A 19,128-nucleotide genomic window follows, 5' to 3' on the forward strand; every position below is an offset into this window, starting at 1 on the left:
TTTTTTAATATTGATAGATATTGTATTGATCTCTTTTGGAACCAGAATATGAGGGCCATGAATCTAGCTTGAACAAATTGCGTGACTTGATTTTTTTTTTCTGCTGTAATTATAGTTAAACATTGGAACAGATTCTTTAGGAAGATTATGCAGCCTCCTTCCCTGAAAGGTTTTACAAGCAGATAAAAAAATAACTGTAAAGAATAGTTTAAACATCACTGTATGTACCGTATGTACCAATGATGGAGTTAATGCTTCTCAGTCATTACGGATGAGTAGTGATCTGTAAGATCTCAGAAGGTGTTCCATGGCACTACTGCAAAAATATAACTGTAAAATAAAGCCACCCCCCCCCCGCATACAAACAAAACCACATCATACACACATACACAAAAGCTCAAGAGGAAAGCTACAGACAAGCATTTAAAGTTTACTTTCATTTTCATCAGGTTGTAAAATGGAAAACATGAGGCAATACTCAACCAATATTAAGGCTGATTTGGGGTCTTTTTGGAAAGGCTGTATGGTTCTTTGATTCATGAAGTGTTCAGAAACACCTGGCTGGGTGACTCTGAAGGCCCTTTTCCTTCTGGGCCTATTCTGCTATGAATTTCTGATTGTACTTTTTAGGCACACTTTGTTAGGAAGGGCATGAAGCAACACATTATCATCAAGGAAGCACTGAAGGACCTGCTCTTGGTATCATACATGTAAAAGTAAGCATGAATTCAACTTTCTATGCCCCTTAAATTCTTATTTTCTCCTTTAAGCAATTAACCGGCAATAACCTTGACAGTACCCACTCAGTGCTATTCACCTAGAAATAGACTAAATTGCCAACATCTTTTTCATTAATCCCCTTTTTAAAAACATTCCTGAATGAAGTATAAATGCTAAAATAAAATGGAATATAAAAATAAAATGCAGTATCTGATTATTCATAGTTTGCAATACGTTGTATACACCATGTCCTTGATATCAGCCAGTTCAGTGATGAGAGATTACAGATTTTTCCCTCTGTCAAGAAACACATGGAAATTGTTCTGTCCAATGAGACATCCCAGACCAAAGAGAGACCCATTTCTTTGAGATTTATGTGTTTGATTTACCTTCATTGTCCCTTAGAGTAAAGTTGGGATTCAAAGAAAGCCCTTCATCAAGGGAAAAATGGAATCTTGCCCCATTTGCAGAGTTATCTTTGTCAGTTGCAGTGATAGTCTGAATTACCTGAAACAAAAATCAACAGTGAATGTGTTGAAATTTTAACTTGGCCCAAAGAGTACCTGACCTCAGTACGATGCTCAAACTTAGCCTATTTTAATTTTCTACTTGACTGCTGCTAAAGTCAACTGATGAAATGACTGGGCCATTAGCTTGATTCCTCTAGCATGAAATATTTTAGGAACCACACTTCAGAGCTAGATAAAAGCATCTAAAGCATCTATACTTTCTGACACTCTGATATGGTGAAGACCTGGTACAAAGATTTTCCCCATCTGCATTGCATCCTAGTGAGTTTCAGAATTATCGTTTACTTAAACATCTGTTTTTATGGAGACAAAATTCAGGCTGAACCAGGATGGTCTATGTGGAGCATCATCTGCTTGCCATCCCAGTAATTAGATGCACTTCAATATTGGCTAGGAAAAAAATGGCAGGTATATAATACCAGCTCTCTGTTTAAAATTCCTTTTAAGAATCAGTTTTAAATTGCCAGAGAACAGAACAGGAAGAACAGTAGCCACTCCTGGTTTTAGTTTGGTTTGCTCAAAAGGAACAGAATTAGACATAGCAACCATGTACGTGGGAAGTATTTTTGAAAGGTAGGACATTTGCCTTCGAAAGCTCTGGTGGTTTTTAAAATTTGCTTTCAACTAAAACTGAGCAAAGCTTTTGGAATGTGTGACCAAGCAATATTTCTACCTCTGCTTTCATTTTCATGCTGGGTCTGGAAGCTCAAGTGCTAAAGTAAAATTTAATAAAAGTTGTTCTTGTGATATAGGCAGTGAAGACCACACAAACTGCTGCACAGAGCTGATAGATATCCTGAGGGAAACGTAAAAGGAGGAAGGAAAGTGCTCTTTTCATGAGGATTTTTCTGTTCCATGTTCAGCTATAGTCTGTCTGGACTGAACCTGAAGCATAAACGGTGGGCTCAAGTGGTTTGGTCTGTTTTAAAACTGAGAGACAGCACACAGTTCTCTACCTCCATTCACATAAGAGAAGCAAAACAAATGTATTTTAAAGCCAATAGAGTACAATGCTTATTCCATTGACTATATACGATATAGTACATTATATTGACTATACACACCTGAGACAATTAACAATACTGATGAAAATTGCTAAGAATGTTTTAAAAGTCTGCTGAACTGTAGCAGAATAAGATCAATCTGAAACATCTATAATCATGCAGTTTATCAAAGTCATGGCAATATCGGTGAAAAAGTTTGGCAAAAGCTAATTGTTCACTATTGAATTTTGCAAAGGTGGTGTATCTGTTATTGAAACAACTACCATGTAAAAACTGAAATATAAGATTATCTTAGCTAGATATATTTAGTTAATAATGTTGAAATGTTATGAGGCAAAGCAAGACAAAAAAAACAGCTGATGGAAGAATATTTTCAAGAGAATCAGTTTCTGTTATTACTCAAATACTAAAAACACTGTTAAATACCATACATAGCTGTAAAGAATTCAGGTAAGACCTTAAAAAAAAGATATGTCCTTGTTTGTAAATCCTCAGTGCTGTTTATCAGTGATATATAAGTCATTTTGCCATGCACCTTCAGCTTTTATTTGACAGCCTAGTAGATAAACTTTTGTCCTGTTGCCCTCTCTTACATAAAACGTTCAGTGACATTTTACAGAATCTTGCTTCAAGAACATGGCATTTTGCAACAAAAATACCTTTGATCAAGGCCTCAGTGCCTTAAGACTAGTATAAAATTTATTTGTTTTTAAGACTAATTCAACAAAATATACTGTCTACATTCCCTGCTTTCACACATGGAAGATCAAGTATCCCCTGAATTCACCAATGTATGTAAAAAGTATAACAGCAAATGGTATAGAAATCATGCTTTTCCATGTGGAAAATAGACATTGTATGTGTAATAGGACAGGTCAAAATATTTTTGACAGAACTGTTTTTAAACAGAAAGCTCACACTCTTTCAGAAAAGGCTCCTGCTTTAAAAGGAAAAGATTCCTAGGACATTCATTCAGAGGTGAGGAACAAAAGTGTGTGTCCTTTTGACACCCAATGTGCTGTTAACCCTTTTCTAATTAATAGGTCAACTAATTAATGGCCTATTAGCAGATGTTAACATGCACCTTACCAAAACTGATTAAAATAAAAATGTGGACACAGAACCTCAGCTGCTCTAGAGCTCAGTTGATAGCACTGAAGCGATGAAAATGAAGGGTTATGCTATTTTTTTTAAAGGCAAGAGTTGGACAGAAAAGAAAGAGTTTCAAGAACGGAGGAGAACTAATTGAAGAGGATAGAGAGCAGGTGCTAAATTCTACTCAGATCCTTTTCAGAACTGAATCAATAAACAAGTAAATATGCACATGACAAACTTACAGCAGAGGTGTTCCTTGCCAGCTACATTGATTTCCTTTGGCTATTAGAAATAACAGCATCCAGGGTGAGGTAGCTCATGCTAGCAGCACAATATTTATACACCCTGATTCTGAAAAAGTTGTTTGTGTGTCTGTGTGCATGTGCACATACACACACCTGTGTGTTAATTTACAGTGATGGATAGAGTCAGGGAAATGACATTTCACTACTATCACAACTTTTTCTATTGTTCCTCTGAAAAGCACACAGAAAAAATGTTATCTTTGGAGAGCTACAGCAGATATGACTAGCAGATCTAGTCAGATATTTCGATAGGTTCACACTCTGCCAGGACAAACACTGAACTTGGAAACATTCAGTAAACTGTCAATTCTTCACTTTCCGGAACAAAGCATTTAAACTTTCTTTTACATTGCCATTTGCTCCCATTGTCTTAAAAATAATAAAAGAAGTTGCATTTGAAGCAGAGGAAAAATTCATTTGTAAATACATGTTGTAGATGATTGCAAAATTTCATTTTCCTACATTGGCTAAGTTTCACAATCATTCACAAAATCAGTATATTTCTAGAAGTCAGAGTTCTCCAAGACTGGATACCATCTGAGATCAAATCACAGCTGCTTTATCTACTTTAATATTTGATATCTATCAGGCTTCACCTGGAAGCTGTTGGAGATACTTACTTTAGTTTATCTTCTCAACAAGGTGACTGCTAAGGGAGTAAAGCTGTCGCTTCAGTGTGGAAATGATCATCTTCTCACAAGCATTTTCTGTTTGACATGCCTTAGGGGGGTTCATTTAAGCACTTAAGTCCTTAAATTTTATTGACTTATTTTTTTTTTAAAGTAAATAAATTGAACGGTGGAGGGAAAAAGAAGCAGGAGACAGAGGCTGTGCAATTAAATGATAGTGTGATTTCTTTCCATAGAAGCCTCTTCTGAAAATAAACAAGCAAACAAAAAATGTCTTCCAATGACAAACTATTGGTTAGTTTATTTTGCACATAATAAATTCAAAATACGTGTGCTGAGGAAAGAAATAAGGACTATTACAGGGCAGTGCAGGGCTGAAGCCCAACCTCAAAGCACTAGTCAAGGAGAAGTACCCGGCAGTACATGACAGGATTTCTTCTTTAGTGATAAATCTTATGAATCATTCTCACAAGATCATGCATAACTCAGAGTAAACACTGCCTTTTCAGTGATTCAGAACCATCCAGCTAGGCAACTTTTTAGCATATGGAACACTTGTCTTGTTCTATAATCTTTGTTTATTTGTCCCTCCTTAATATTTGTTGAACACTGTCATTTTCTTGCTTAAACCAGACAGTAAGATCTTCTGAGTAAGAGCCAGGCACGTTTGTGTTTTGTTTTTGCTTTTTGTGCAGTGCAATGGTATTACAATCTTTTCTGAAGCCTTGTGCAATGCAAATAAAAATTAGTACATGTCATGTACGTAATGGAGTCCTGTTAGTTTAAGAATACAACAGCATGCTGATCCCGCCTTTCATATTAAACTACTGCTCGTAGAGTCCTTCATGGTAGCATTAATCTTGGGTGCTAAACTGCAATGCTGCAGAGGTCAGGAGTCATTCACGCTTGCAACAGTAGCTCAGAAAGAAATACAGCACTGACCCAAATCAGGAGCAAATGCTATTATAGTAAAACTTATTTTATCCTTTAAACATCTCATAAATTTCCATTTGCAAAGCTACTATTGGAGAGTTAAAACTTTGCTAGTAAGAAACATCAGCTACTCACCACCACCAACGCTCCCAGCAAACAGAGCATTTCTGAGCTAGCTTCCTGCATGCTTTAGCTTATTATTAATTATAAAAATTTAACAATTACTGTTAAATTATATAATTTTAAAAGTAATCAGAATATGTTGAATGCAATTGCAATTAACGCTTAAGAGATTTTATCTTCTGTGTTTTTAAATTAGTCTTTTACAAGTTCTAATTCTTCTATATTTGGCTTTATTTGAGGTTTTCAGAACATTATTTCTACTTTAATAAGCATGTTAGTAAGAGAGATTCAGTTGATAGATAGACCTACTTAGATTATCAAAGGCTTTGAGTGAGGTGTCTCAGTAACAGCAACTGAAGAAAACTAGGCAGTCATGGGATAAGAGGGAAGGTCCTTGCACAAATAATTACTCAAAGGACAGGAAATAGGGTCTCTTCTGTAAATTGGCTATTCCACAAGGAGAGGAAGTCACAAAGATTTCCTGTTCCACACAGATTTATGCTGGGCCACTTGTTGGTCAGTGTAATAATAAATGTCTTATAAAGAGTATGAATAATCAGCCCACCAAATCTACTTAACGATACTGAGTTCTTCAAGGAAGAAAAGAGAAAGGGCTGACACTAAAGACCTTCCAATACTCAGTAGCCAGGCAATACAAAGACACGTGAAATTCGTTATACATAGACATAAAGTCTTAACTTCACATACATGATGATGATCCCTGAGCTGACCATTACTTCTAATGATATCAGTGTTATGGCAGGCAGTTTTTTGCATTCAATGCTTACTAGTGGTTAAAAAGCAAAGCCACTGTTAGAAATTGCTAGGAAAGGAATAGAGAACAAAGCAGAGATCATCATATACTGTGAAGCAAAAACTATGATAAGAATTATAAACCACTGCATACCTGCATCTTGACTCTTGATTCCCCATCTCAAGGTGAATAGAGAGGAATTGGAGAAAGTTTAGAGGAGGACAAGATGAATGATCAAAAGTCTAGAAGGGCTTTATCACAGCTTGTCCAAGTTAAGTAGGACTCTTCAGTCTGGACAAGAGACGGCTGAGGGGCAATGTGCCTGAGATTTATGAATGGCATAGAGATAATAAATAGGGATCAACTGTGCTCGCTCTAGCTCTCTCTCAACACAAGAACTGGTAAATATCGATTGAAGGCAGCATGGGAAGATTAAAAAAGAAAAAAAAAAGAAGGTGGTAGGTCTTCCACAAACATGCAATTAAACTGTAAAATTCCTTGCTGCATGACGTAGAAGATATCAAAAGTTTATGTTTGTTGTAGGAAAAGCTAGACAGATTCATAAGAGTTGGTTATTAAAGGATTATTAAAAACACAGAAACCACATTTGGATCAGGAAATGATCTGCAAATGATCTGACACCAAGGAAATACATGGGCTAAGTATCATACATGCTTGCTATGTTCTTACACTGGTCTTTAAGTGTCAGCTTTCGGCTACTGTTAGAGTCAAGGTAACTTTAGTTAGCCTATAGTCTGATGAAGTACGGCATTTTTATAGTCTTAACATTAAAAATAGAACTATACCATTACGCATTTATGTACACTTTATGTGCGTTTTTAAAGATTTGATGAGAAAACTGTTATTACTAGTAATATATTCCTCAGGAAAGATATGACCTCACAATTGCAACTTGCAACCTGTGTAGTAACGCAAAACCAGTATAGAGTGCTGGGTAAAAGCTCAATCTATGCAGAAAAGCAAAGGCACTTGGTAAAATTGTCAAACCATGGACTGCAATGAAGTGCATTGATCACAGGAGCAGTGGCTGGAATGGGATTCAGCTATTCAGTCTCAGTTCTGACCCTCCCCACGCTCATAGCTGTGAAAACCCCTTCAACATCTTTTCCATAATGACCCTGCACAGACAAGGGCAATCAACATGCAAAAAGTGAGGATGGCAGCCATGTTAACCAGCCATTTCACTGAGCTGTATTTGAAACCTTGCTACCATGTGGCACTTACTTAGATGACAGATGCTAAATCTGCTTCATCCATTTTGTTCAGGATAGTGGCCTGTCAAATTCCATCACCTACCTGACAAGATTCAAGTTTTGCCTGTCTTTACTGAAGATAGTTTGGGTATTTTTTTCAGCAACAAGAAAGATATATTGAACAAATTCCCAAATCTCCCTTCTGCCTAATATAGTTAGGAAGTTGAATCAAATGTGAAATACGAAAATGAAATCAGAAAGAATTATGGCGTGTTCCCCAAATCAAACTTCTTACATAGTGGCATTCTCAAATAAAGTAATTCTTCTTTCTCACTGCGAGAAAGATAACTGTCAGAATTACCTGACCAGGCTTTACATTCTCACAGACGACTACGTCATACTCCCTGGCGAGCTCCGGAGGGTTGTCATTGATGTCCAGGATTCTAATACCAACTGGAACGTGGCTCACTAGCCCAGGATTGTCTGCAAAATACACAAGGGGATATTAAGCCTTTTGAAATACTCAATAATCTGTGACATCTTCAATTTAAACATGGATTCTTAACAGAATAACTGGATGAGAACTAGATACAGCTGCAGAAATTTAGGCCGCAAGATACTAAAAGATGTTGTTTGTTGTGCTTCATTAACTGTTTTGAAAAATAATCAAAAAAAAAAAAGAGTAGAAATTATGGTATGAGTCTTAAGTCACTGTTATAGCAATAAAAATGCAAGTTACTCTGGAACGGAAGTGGGAGAAAGCTGTTGGAGTTACCACATACTCTCACACTGTACGCTAAGAAATGATCAATTGCTTTGTAATAAATGTGAAAGTGTCATCACAGTGTTGAATAAAATCTAATATGAAAAATATTAAAACCTTTTTCTCAGTCCCTTAAAGAGTTTAGGAGATAAAATACCAAAATAATAAGAAAACATGAAGGCATAGGCACATATAAATCCTTCCCAAGCTTGAGTTCAGCCTCCTCACAAGTTATGCTATTACAGAAAGTAGTTAATGAGTCTTGCTTTAGCAGTGACATACCAGTAAGAAAACAAAGTTTAAGTAACAGTGTCTTAGGCTATGATGTATACTTCCGTGAAAGCTCACCCTCAAAAAGAGTTCACCCTCAAAAAGCACAATAAATAGAATCCTTTCACTGAGAATACACTTTCCCTGACAAAATGGCAGAAAAACCTCATTTTTTTGATCCATAATCCCCTTGTTCTTAGTAATAAAATTTTATTTTGTTGCAAGGATTACATATTAAAACTTCTTATAATCAGCTAAAATATAGCTTCTGAAGTCTCTGTAAGTATCAATTGGTTAGATGACAAACTTCATTTTACTTTCACCAATTAAATGAAACTATCTGTAAAAGACAGCAAAGTCAATCTTTCATCAACCAACAAGATGGAAGAACAGGGCCTTACAGATTGACATTTTAAAAGTGCATGTCCCTGTGTGTGCTCATGAGAAGAAGAAAAGAGAGAAACATTAGTAGTCTAAACCTCATTCGCCTTGGTTATTTTGATCTTAATTAATCCACATCATGTTTCTGTCAAAAAGGGTCATTTGTAAAATGCCTTAGATTTGTCACACCTTTAATGGCCTCTGCTCAGAATTCTGAAAGATATTGATTAGACACATATTTGGCTTCAAAGGCACCAGTAATGTAGCGTCCCAATGAAAGAATATTCGAGAAAGTTCAAGTTTCTTTTGACAAAGTGAGAGATTTATCCTTCTGTTTTCACCTGGGATACTAGTCAAAGAGCCTGGGGTTTAGAAGTTCTCTTCAGTTTTTTCACATCCTCTTTTTAACTAATATGTCTATGTTCACCTAATGATTTTAATTCACTTTTGGAACTTAATTATCCCCATAAAACAGGAATAGAAAGGAGATCAAAAAAGTCAACAGAAAAGAAGATTTAACTTACATAATACAGGAACCTCTATTCCCAATTAAAATTAGCATTAGAAGTTAGAAGAACACACTCAGAAGACATTTATAGACTTGTAAATTCCATTTTCTTGCTGAAATTTTCCTTGACTGTTGGTATTTTCAGTTTTACCCTGAAACTATGAATATCTTTGTAATAGCTGAACTAAGGGACTAAAAGTAGGCTCTCTCAATTATATTCATGCAAGACTGAGGCTTTCCATTGCTATCTGGAAAACACTTTTAATGGAAAACTTTGAGAAATGTTAAAATGCTAGGAATATATGAAGTGAAGGTGAGGAAGAATGACACTTGGCTGTTCACTAAGCAATTGGGAGAAAGGAACCATTCATCTACCTTTACTCTTATTACTGAAAGAAGCAATCATCTCTCCAGGAAACCCTTTGCAGTCTGAGTATTAACACAAAAAGATGTTTCGTCCTTCCCTGGAAGTAGGTCATGAGATTGTGCAGAACAGCACAAGCACTAGAGATTGAATATTTCTTATTGCTCACTGAAATACAGCTTACAAACACACTTACGTAACTTCCTCTGTCAATATCATCAGACAATCCAATTGCAAAAATCCTGTAAATACAATTACAGAACATAATATCTAGCAATAGATGATCTAGAGATGATCTGTGACTCAAAGCTTTGTTCATGAGGCTCTGGCACATAGTTTGTGAGGTATGTGGACTAGAAAGTGGTATAAATTAAAGGAAGGACACAAAGCAGATAAAGAGAGAGCACACAAAAGCATAGAAAGGAGATGGTAGGCAGAGATGACAGTAAAGGGTTAAGGATGAATAAATCCATTTGGTAGTGGATTCATAAACTACAGTGAAGGAATTGAAGATTTTAATACCATAGAAATCCTGGAGAAGCTTTTGCTAGAAGGCAAAAAAAAGTTGTGATTATCAGATATCAGAGGATCACTGAAAAATCTTAGTTGAAAGGGACTTCTGGAGGTCAATGGTCCAGTCCCCAGCTCAAAGCAGGACCATCCTCAAAGCAATAAGGGGGCATAATACATCTAAAAGGAAGGGAGCAAAAAAGCAGGCAGAGCACAGGGCAGAGGGTACCAGAGATAGAGAACCGTTCTGTAGGTCTGGCATGTTTGGAATAGTTGGAATGTTTGGAAGGAAAATCAAACTTTTTATTCCAATGTGTGTCAAAAAAAAAAGGTAAATGCCTTTTTTTTTTTTTTTTCAGTACAGTGTATCAGGCCTCTTTGCCCCATCTTTAACGTGTCCTCTTATATGCCTGTCACCATTACCCAGTGTGGTCTTCCACTAGTCTGTTAAACTAGCATTATTTTCATAGAGATATAATGGAGATTCAGAGAGTTTACCTTTATTTGTTCTGCAGCTGCTTTGCAGCACAAAGAATTCATAAATACCTTACCAGTTCAAAAGAGTTCTTAAGGCACAAGGTATTATCACTATCTTTCTGGAAGCAGTTACCTCATGGGATCGTTGAGATTTGCAGGCAAATTTCCATGTTGACAGCCTACTCACTACAAAATCCTAATAGGGAAAGTATTAACACCACTTACCAAAACAGTCTTGAAGTTTGTCAGATTGTGTATACTACATAGATGTGCATGCAAGACAACAGCATGATTTACAGTGGGAAGAGAGAACGAGAATTAATTAAGAGGGACCTTACAAGCTTTTTTTTTAGTTTTTTTTTTAAAATAAAATAAACTCCATTTTTTTTCAGGTGTACAACTCACCTGCAATCTCCAAACCACTCTAATAATGGTCCTTGTAGTAGTACATTTTTGTTAATTAGACAAATTTCTTGCAGTAGTTTGGCAGATTTCCAGTTTTAAATAATCAGTGCTGACATATATTTCAGGCCTGTGTATTATAAAACAGCCAGATCCATTCTGTGTCCTATTAGCATTATGCCTCAAGAGTAGATTTTTCAAAGTGAATGCTCACTGTTTTAAGGGGTAACTGAAGCAGAAATATTGCTCTGATTCACCTACGCTAGGGACTTGCTTTCTTATGCTTGAGGCTTTTCCTGGAATAAGTAGTTCTTCTGCCAGAATACTAAATAACAGTAAAGTGAATGAATTCATTGAGTATCAGCCCCTCCACCAGCAAGTCCTCTGCAAGCTTACAGAAGTCCCTATCAACACAAGTCTTGAATCTTCTCTTCCATTAATTTCTGTGGGCAAACTTCAAAACCCCTATTTAAGAAGAAGAAAGCTTGCTAATACAGCTACTGCTGTCTGAGACTTCCTTGTCATTTTAACAAAATTCCCATGGGCTTTATGAAAATAAATGCTACCTGAATGACATTCAGAGTAACAGTTGTGACATCAACAGTCTTCTGTGGTTTTGGTTTTTTGCTTGTTTTTCTTTTTTTTTTTTTTGAAGTTAGACTGGTATAGTTAAACAGTTATTGTTACGAAAGACAAGTGAATAATTTAACCCAGAGACAGCCTGAACTATTTTAAAAGTGAAGGATTTTACAAAAAAAGAGGAATAATTTTACATGTTTTCATGATCTATAACAAAAATCTCCACCTAGCACAGGATTAGAATGCATCATCAATAGTAAATATTGATCTTAATCAGTACCTTAACAACTTTTTTTTCTCATTTTGACATATTTTCAAGACCTTATGAGGCAAGCCAATACCTAGGAAGTTCAACCAACTATCTATTCTGGTACTTTTTTAAAGAGAATTAGAAATCACTCATCACACTTCTCTAATAATGATTAGTTTTGACACATTAGAAGACTAAACATAGATCCAGGAAGGATAAAATATACTACAGAAACAGAACTAAAATGATGAAGGAATGTCTAGTATGTGACAGAGGTAATATTCAGAAAATATTGGGTTTAATTCAGGGTGGTGTATATGTAATAAACTAAATTTTCTGGCAAGGAGAAAATTATGCAGAATCTAGTAATAAGTATAATGTTCTATTCTGCTTTTTTAAGGTAGTGGGTACTTTTAAATATTGTTACCTGAAGTTGGCTAGAAAATGTTTTATTTTTTCTTACAGCAAAATTTGACTTTTCACTGACAAATACAAACCTGAAGGCGCTGATCACCTCTCTTGGATCATGCTAGTAGTGGTAGCAGTAGTAGCAACAGGAGCAATAGTAGGAATAATAGCACTGCAGCAGACTTAAAACATTTAGTGCTTTCAAGCTGGCAACTCCTTCTGCCTTAATGCAAGCAAAATTCTGCAGCTCATAGACAATGCTGGCGCTCACCTCCTAAGTAGATCAGGGCACCACAAAATATACTGGTTCTGTGGCCAGAAATGTCTGTTTTGAGATTCTGAGACTGATTCACAAAGCCCTGAGCAGGGAAATGCCAAGTGATCCTGAAGACTGCCTCTTCTCTGGGGACCCACCTTAGCAGCCAGGAAGAGCCATGCCCTACATCATCTTCAGATGACAACGTAGGAGTACCTTCATCATACCTTTCCCCAGAGAAACAAAGGAGAAGAAAATCCATCATGCCTAGAAGCCAACGACTAACCCAAGATAAACAGGGAAATAAGCACCGAACTTGGAATTAGAAACATCACTTCGTGAGCAGGATGGAGAACTAGCTGCCTTTTGACAACTGTTTTTTTTTTAATAGTTTTGTATAGGTGTTCCTTATTGCATTGATAAGTACATTTAAAACAATGGTAGATTCTGCTACAAATCATATTATTGTGATTTTATGGTCCATTAGTAAGCAACTTGCCAAGGTTGAAAATAAACTGTGTATCATTGGAAAGTTTGGACAGGGTACCAGTATTGTGTCTAGCTCTCACCATTAAAAAGATTTCATATATCCAGTTTGTCATTACTCCATGAGCGAAAGAGTCTTAAAACTCAGACCTTGTAGTTTTTAAAATCTACTTTTATCTGGTCCACATTTAGGGAAACACTTTTGTGGCAGATTCTGTCTCTTGGAAAAATAAAGTAATTGTTACCAATACCAAAACTCTTCTGAAACTGAGCTGGTAGGCAGAATGCAAGTGAGGTCAAAGATGAAGAATAAATAGGATTTTTTTCTTGGTGGGGACAGGGTTTCAGGTAACACTTTTATGTCTGGTTTTGTCATGTAGCTATAGAGATAATCATAAAGTAGCAAAACAATAGATAAGATGAAATTTCCCTGTACTGATGTTAAAAAAATTGAGTGGATTTCATTATTTAAGTGTACTTTGTATTGTTAAAAAAACATTAGTTTTGAAGAAAAAAATTATAGACCAAAAATCACTATGAGAAAATTTTATATTTAGTGTAAGAAAAAATTCACTTTAAGGAAAATCTAAGACACAAAGCTAGCAACAAACTCATTGGTATTAAACAATCATCCTGCTGTCCACCACACACAGAGGGTTAGGAGATTATAACACTGTAACAGCACTTTGTTCTGATTTAGAGTACTCTCTTTTAGATCCTGAAAAGGGTTCTTTTTCTAAAAAATAATTATTTGACACAAGGCATTAAAGTTATTCTTGATTATGGGAAAAAGTTCAAAATGAGAAAATAAAATGTCATCAATTCTTGTTCTTTCCTAATTCTTTCAATGCTGTATGCCAGGAAGATATCACTCCATAGACTTACTTCCTTCAGGCAATGCACATGTTGTTTTCATGTGTTTCAAAATAAAGAGAAATGAATTGTGTATTTTTGTCTTTTTTTTTTTACTTTTTGTAAAATAAATCTGTGTGCCTCTTAATAGCATTAACAGTTTATTCTGTTTACCTTACATCTCCACTCTATATTCAGTTCTCATTCTCAGTATGACAGTCTCATTTAGTGCTATCAGAAGTAACATATATTTTAATCTCCTACTGAAATCTTGGGAATGTCTTTTCTGCTGCAATGCAACCATAAAACATGAAAAAGAACTGGCAAAGTCTTCTCATAACTTGCTGTTCACTAATGGCAATATGAAGTGGCAATATCCCTGTGCACCTAAAGAAAAGATATAACTGCACCTCACTATAATTATATACTTTATCTCTTTATTTAATGTAATTATAGGGCTGTCAATATTCAAAATCTCAAGGGGTTTCATATGTCAGTGCTGGAACTTATTATTTCCCTCAGTGCGTCCTGTTTTCCTCTGAACTGTATAACTGTATCTTTCTGTTATTGTTTCTATTTGTACTAAAACTTACTGATGAAAAAACTGCTTATGTTATAATCAGAACATGCACTTTCATGTTTTTACCCTAATTCTTGCAAGGCAACTGTTCCAAACTCATTCTTGTTAGCTGTCTTGCTTTTTCATATATTTTAATTCTGAACACAGTTTATTGGCCATCCATGAAAATATCTCTGAAAGCTATTTCTTTGTGTATTTTTTGTAATCACTGTATTTTCCTGGGATCCTTTCAGTACCACATCACAGGGTATTGCATATTTTGTCAATGAGCTATTGCTCTAACTCAACACTTCGGTATCTTATTCCCTGAAGCTAGTATGAGGAATATGAATGGAGAAGCAAATATGGAAGACATATAAACAAAGACAACTATGTTTAGGTTTTTTTCCAACATCTGACTGTGTCTGTTAGCGTTGAAGATTTTTGTTTTGTCTGTAAAATCAATTGCATAATGATGTCTTTGAAGTATTTTGATTTCTAATACACTGTGGTATCAAAGATCTGTATGTGCAGTATCTTTTCATGTGGTCATTTTTTACTGTCTGTTGCTAGCAGTTCTTAAAGTCTGGGGAATCTGACAGAACCTGGCAGGAACCCTATTATTTCAGTTCTCCTGTTCTCCACAGCCTCTCCACAGCTTTATGGATTAGGAACTCTTTATGGACCCTTCAAAATAAGTTTGCACATTCATTGCATTCAAGTTGGTCCTTTAGGTAAACAGTGGCAAATTATCTGCTTTTCCATTCTCAGCCATGGCAGAGCACTCTGGAGACACTCAGGAACACCACAACTTCATCTCGAAAAGACTGATGACCTAGTAAACCCAGAAATCTATTTTACACACTGGTATACTTACCAGCTGCATACGAGAAACGTGAATAATTCCCAATAGAAAGTATCTTCTAAATCTCTGAAATGGAAACTTTTGGATCTGCCCTGAAAAAGCACTTATCTTGCTTTCAGAAAATCACATTTCTTATTACAGCCACAGACATTCTTATTATCCGTCTAAATGTCCAGTACTTTATGAATCCCAGTAATCTCTTGGTGTTAACATCATCTGAAAGCCATATCTAGAAGCTGGTTTGCTCTGTGCCTATTGAGCAGATACTGAACAGTCAGTTCACTTGTTAGAATTAATATCTAGAAGTTTCCTGACACAGTCTTCCTTGCTGTATTTCTAAGTAGAAACTTCTAGTGAAAGCTATAATCCTCACTTTGATTTTCAAATCAAGACATTCTGTGATTCCTTCAATCATCAGTGTTTATTTCTCCCCACAGCTTTTATTCCTTCTTATTGAGCATAAAGACTTCAAGGATACTATTATTTGTCTTATTTGCCTACTGTTTTGAAAACTTTGAAGTACATGTTTATTTTTCTAACTGAAATTGACTCTGGAACTGGCAGAAGTCGATCCGTTCATATTTTAGTGCCATCTTTCTCTTGCAGGGGCTGTGATTTGGGGGTTTGCTGTTAATGCTGCCATTGCTTTTGTTATCAGCACTACTACATTCTAGAGAGAAACCTTAATTGAGTTGCCCACAATTATTTTTACGGCCACCTATTTTCTTTGAGAATACACCAGTGTTTGTGAGAAATAGTTGTCCTTTTTCTTCTCCCCATTCAAAACACAGATCCCAATGTCACAAAGTCACAGAATGGCTGAGATTGAAAGGCACATCCATAGATCAGCACGTTCAACTCCCCTGCTCAAAGCTGGGGCCACTAGTGTACATTGCTCTGGGCCATGTCCAGTTGGGTTTTGAGTATCTCCAAGAACGGAGACTCCACAACCTCTCTAGGTGACCTGTCCCAATTTTTGACCAATCCCAGAGTAAAACCATTTTTCTTCTTATGTTTGAATGGAATTTTCTGTATTTCAGTTTGTGCACATTGCCTCCTGTCATTTCACTGGATACTACTCAGATGAGTCTTTCCTCATCTTTGCTCATCTTTACTCACCTTCTTTACTCCCCCTATCAGGTATTTAAACACACTGATAAGCTCCTTCTGAGCCTTCTTATGTTCAGGCTGAACAGTCCCGGGTCTTTCAACCCTTTGAGCCTGCCATTTCAGACAATTTTCAATCAACTTCACTGTTCATTTATCTAGCCCATACTTCCATGTGCCTTGTTCTTACATGAGTTTCTCTCAATCTTCCTTAATTCTCAGCAGCTAGAGCGGTTATCTGGGAATCTGAATCACTTCCTATCATTGTGTGCTATCATTACAAAGAATGCTAATTGACAGATCCTACACCAGTCCTTAAAATAGCTCAGCCTTAACTTCTTCTGCTCCCAAAGGAACAGCCATTCACTATGACTGTATCTCTTTCCTCTAAATCAGTCTTTCATCTGTTAGAAAACTTTGTGCACTTGCTCTGTATTTTCCTATTTCCATTACTCTTGTCAAAGACTTGGTCAAAAGCCTTTAATAGAGCCAAGCAAATTCTATCTCCTTCCTCTTTCAAATACTCTTTTATAAACTTTTTCAAAGAATTCTAACAAGCTAATGAAATGTGAATAATTCTATGTGAAACCGTATTTTATAATCCTATCACCATCAATCTGTAGTCCTTCCCCCTGCCCCAAACATAGTCTGTAGTTCCTTCAATATAAAATATAGTATTATTTTATCATCTTTCTTATTCCCTAATACCACAAGGAGTTTTCAGGAAGTACTAGTACGGAAACAAACCAACAGCTTCAGTGCTGTGCCCTGGACACCAAAATCCCACTCTTCCTCACTGTATGCTGCTGTTAAAGAACAGTGCATGTTAAAGAAAAACAGGATTGCCCCATCCATTTTCATGGCAATGAACTCTGGTGTGATTTAGGAAGTTATCTGCAAAACCAGAAAAAATCACTGATCATTATATCAACATGGAAAGTGGTAGAACTTCCGCTGATTTCAGAGGGGACATTTAATCAATGAGGAGTGTATGTTACATACTGAGACTAAAAGTGAAAGTAAATGTCTTATGAAAGGCTCAGAAACAATAAGGTTGAAGCATGAGGATATCATACGTTTGAGGAAATTGAGAAATATGATGTGGATTCTAAATTTCTTTTGCATAGAATAAGCACAGCTACAAATAGCTGCCCAAAGGATGATCAGTAGAAACTGAATTCTGTCAGTGAAGTGTAGCGTGAAGTCAAGAGAGGAAAACACTTCAAGAAACTAACTATAACCGTAACATTATTTCAGCAGAGCACCTCTTATTGTTGAAGCACTACGTTCTCTCTGGGCCTTGCAGATTCTGCTAAGCAAATGGTGTCTGAAGCTACAAATGCCTTCCACCATGTCAGATGAACTTGAAGACTGCCACTCTCACAGCTAAATAACATTCTGGTCATAGCCTTCTGCTTATTTTTCAGCTTTAGTCTTAGTTCTGCAATTCCTTGTGCATTGACTTGAAAGTGAATGCCATAAAAGGCTGTAGATATGGGATAGATAACTCTTAACATAAGAGCTTTGGCCTTGATGCACTATATGCAACATAAGCTCCTTCTTCCACTGTAGATCCAACTACCGATTTCACAATGGATTTCACTGTTGATTTCACAGCAGTGTTGTAATTTTCAAATTGCTGTAGGTAAGAAAATGGCCAAAGAAGTAGACACAAGGAAAGGCTGCCCATCATTTAGGCTGCCTGTCAGTCTGCCTGCCACCCGTCTCTTCTCCACTGCTGTTTCTTCCTTTATTCATAACTGAATTGTTTTTCAAACTGACATTATAGATTCACTTATCTTTCCAATCCCAATTTTAACAGTAAGAAAGGCAATGCAAGGGAGAAAAAAAAAGAATGTTTTCCTGTAACAAGTTGCACCTGGAATGGAGAATTCTAAGCAGGCTGTCTTAAAAAAAATGGCATTCCATCCTCATTATTTGTTCTATTCTCTTTTACTTATAAACATAATCCTTCTCCATTCTCCATACTACTGGTACACACAGCATGGTATGTGTACTTCATTTGACTATGTGAAATAAATATTGTATACAAGTGCCCTGGTTTCAGCTGGGATAGAGTTAATTGTCTTCCTAGTAGCTGGTACGGTGCTACAACAACAAGCTACATTTAAGTTTAATGCTATTGAGATTTATTTCTGCAAAATAATTACATTTGGATGGCTTCCCAAAAAGACTAGTGACTACTACTTTTTTCAGTGTGTCCCAATGTGGCTTTTAAACCTTAATTCAAATTAACACTTACTATGCACCTGCTTATGATTAGGCTTAAATTATATTTTATTTCATGCTGCACTGAAATAACATGTTATATACAAAGACAGTCAAGCACACTGAAGTGTCAGTGGTTACCTCTTTTAAAAGGCTAACCATAACCTCTAGATTTTACCGTTTACAATAGAAATTTACTTAGTTCAAAATGTCAATTTAGTTGCAAAAGCAGGTACAATGATAAGAAACCATTTGTTGTCCTTATAAAATATGTACATGCTGTTAATTCTGCAGCATGTGCTAGTGATGTAGCAGCAGAACAGATTCCATTTTAACCTGGAGACGAAACAGATGAAAGCAGAAGGGGCTCAATAATGTCAGGCACCCGTTACAGGTAAAACCTGTATTGCGTTACCTGGCAATGACCGAATACACCAAAAAAAAGGAAAAAAAAAAAGAAAAGAGAAGGAATAGACATAAAAATAGTTCACAGTTTTGATCAAAATCACTGCCACTGAAAGACCATATCAAAAAGAGTACTTAGCAGGACTGGAT

General features: G+C 36.2%; 1 protein-coding gene across 12 annotated transcripts in view; it reads right to left on the reverse strand.

The window, feature by feature from the left end:
* CDH18 (cadherin 18) overlaps positions 1-19,128 on the reverse strand; it is a 506,683-nt gene that overhangs the window by 15,168 nt on the left and 472,387 nt on the right. For all 12 annotated transcript variants that reach the window (XM_069808908.1, XM_069808906.1, XM_069808901.1 and 9 more), the window contains 2 exons: positions 7,669-7,790; positions 1,110-1,227 (listed from right to left, as the gene is read on the reverse strand). In XM_069808908.1, coding sequence (XP_069665009.1) covers positions 1,110-1,227; positions 7,669-7,790 — 240 coding nt within the window. The remainder of the gene's footprint in view (positions 1-1,109; positions 1,228-7,668; positions 7,791-19,128) is intronic.

This window comes from Haliaeetus albicilla, chromosome 21, assembly GCF_947461875.1.
Source record: "Haliaeetus albicilla chromosome 21, bHalAlb1.1, whole genome shotgun sequence".
Taxonomy (NCBI): domain Eukaryota; kingdom Metazoa; phylum Chordata; class Aves; order Accipitriformes; family Accipitridae; genus Haliaeetus; species Haliaeetus albicilla.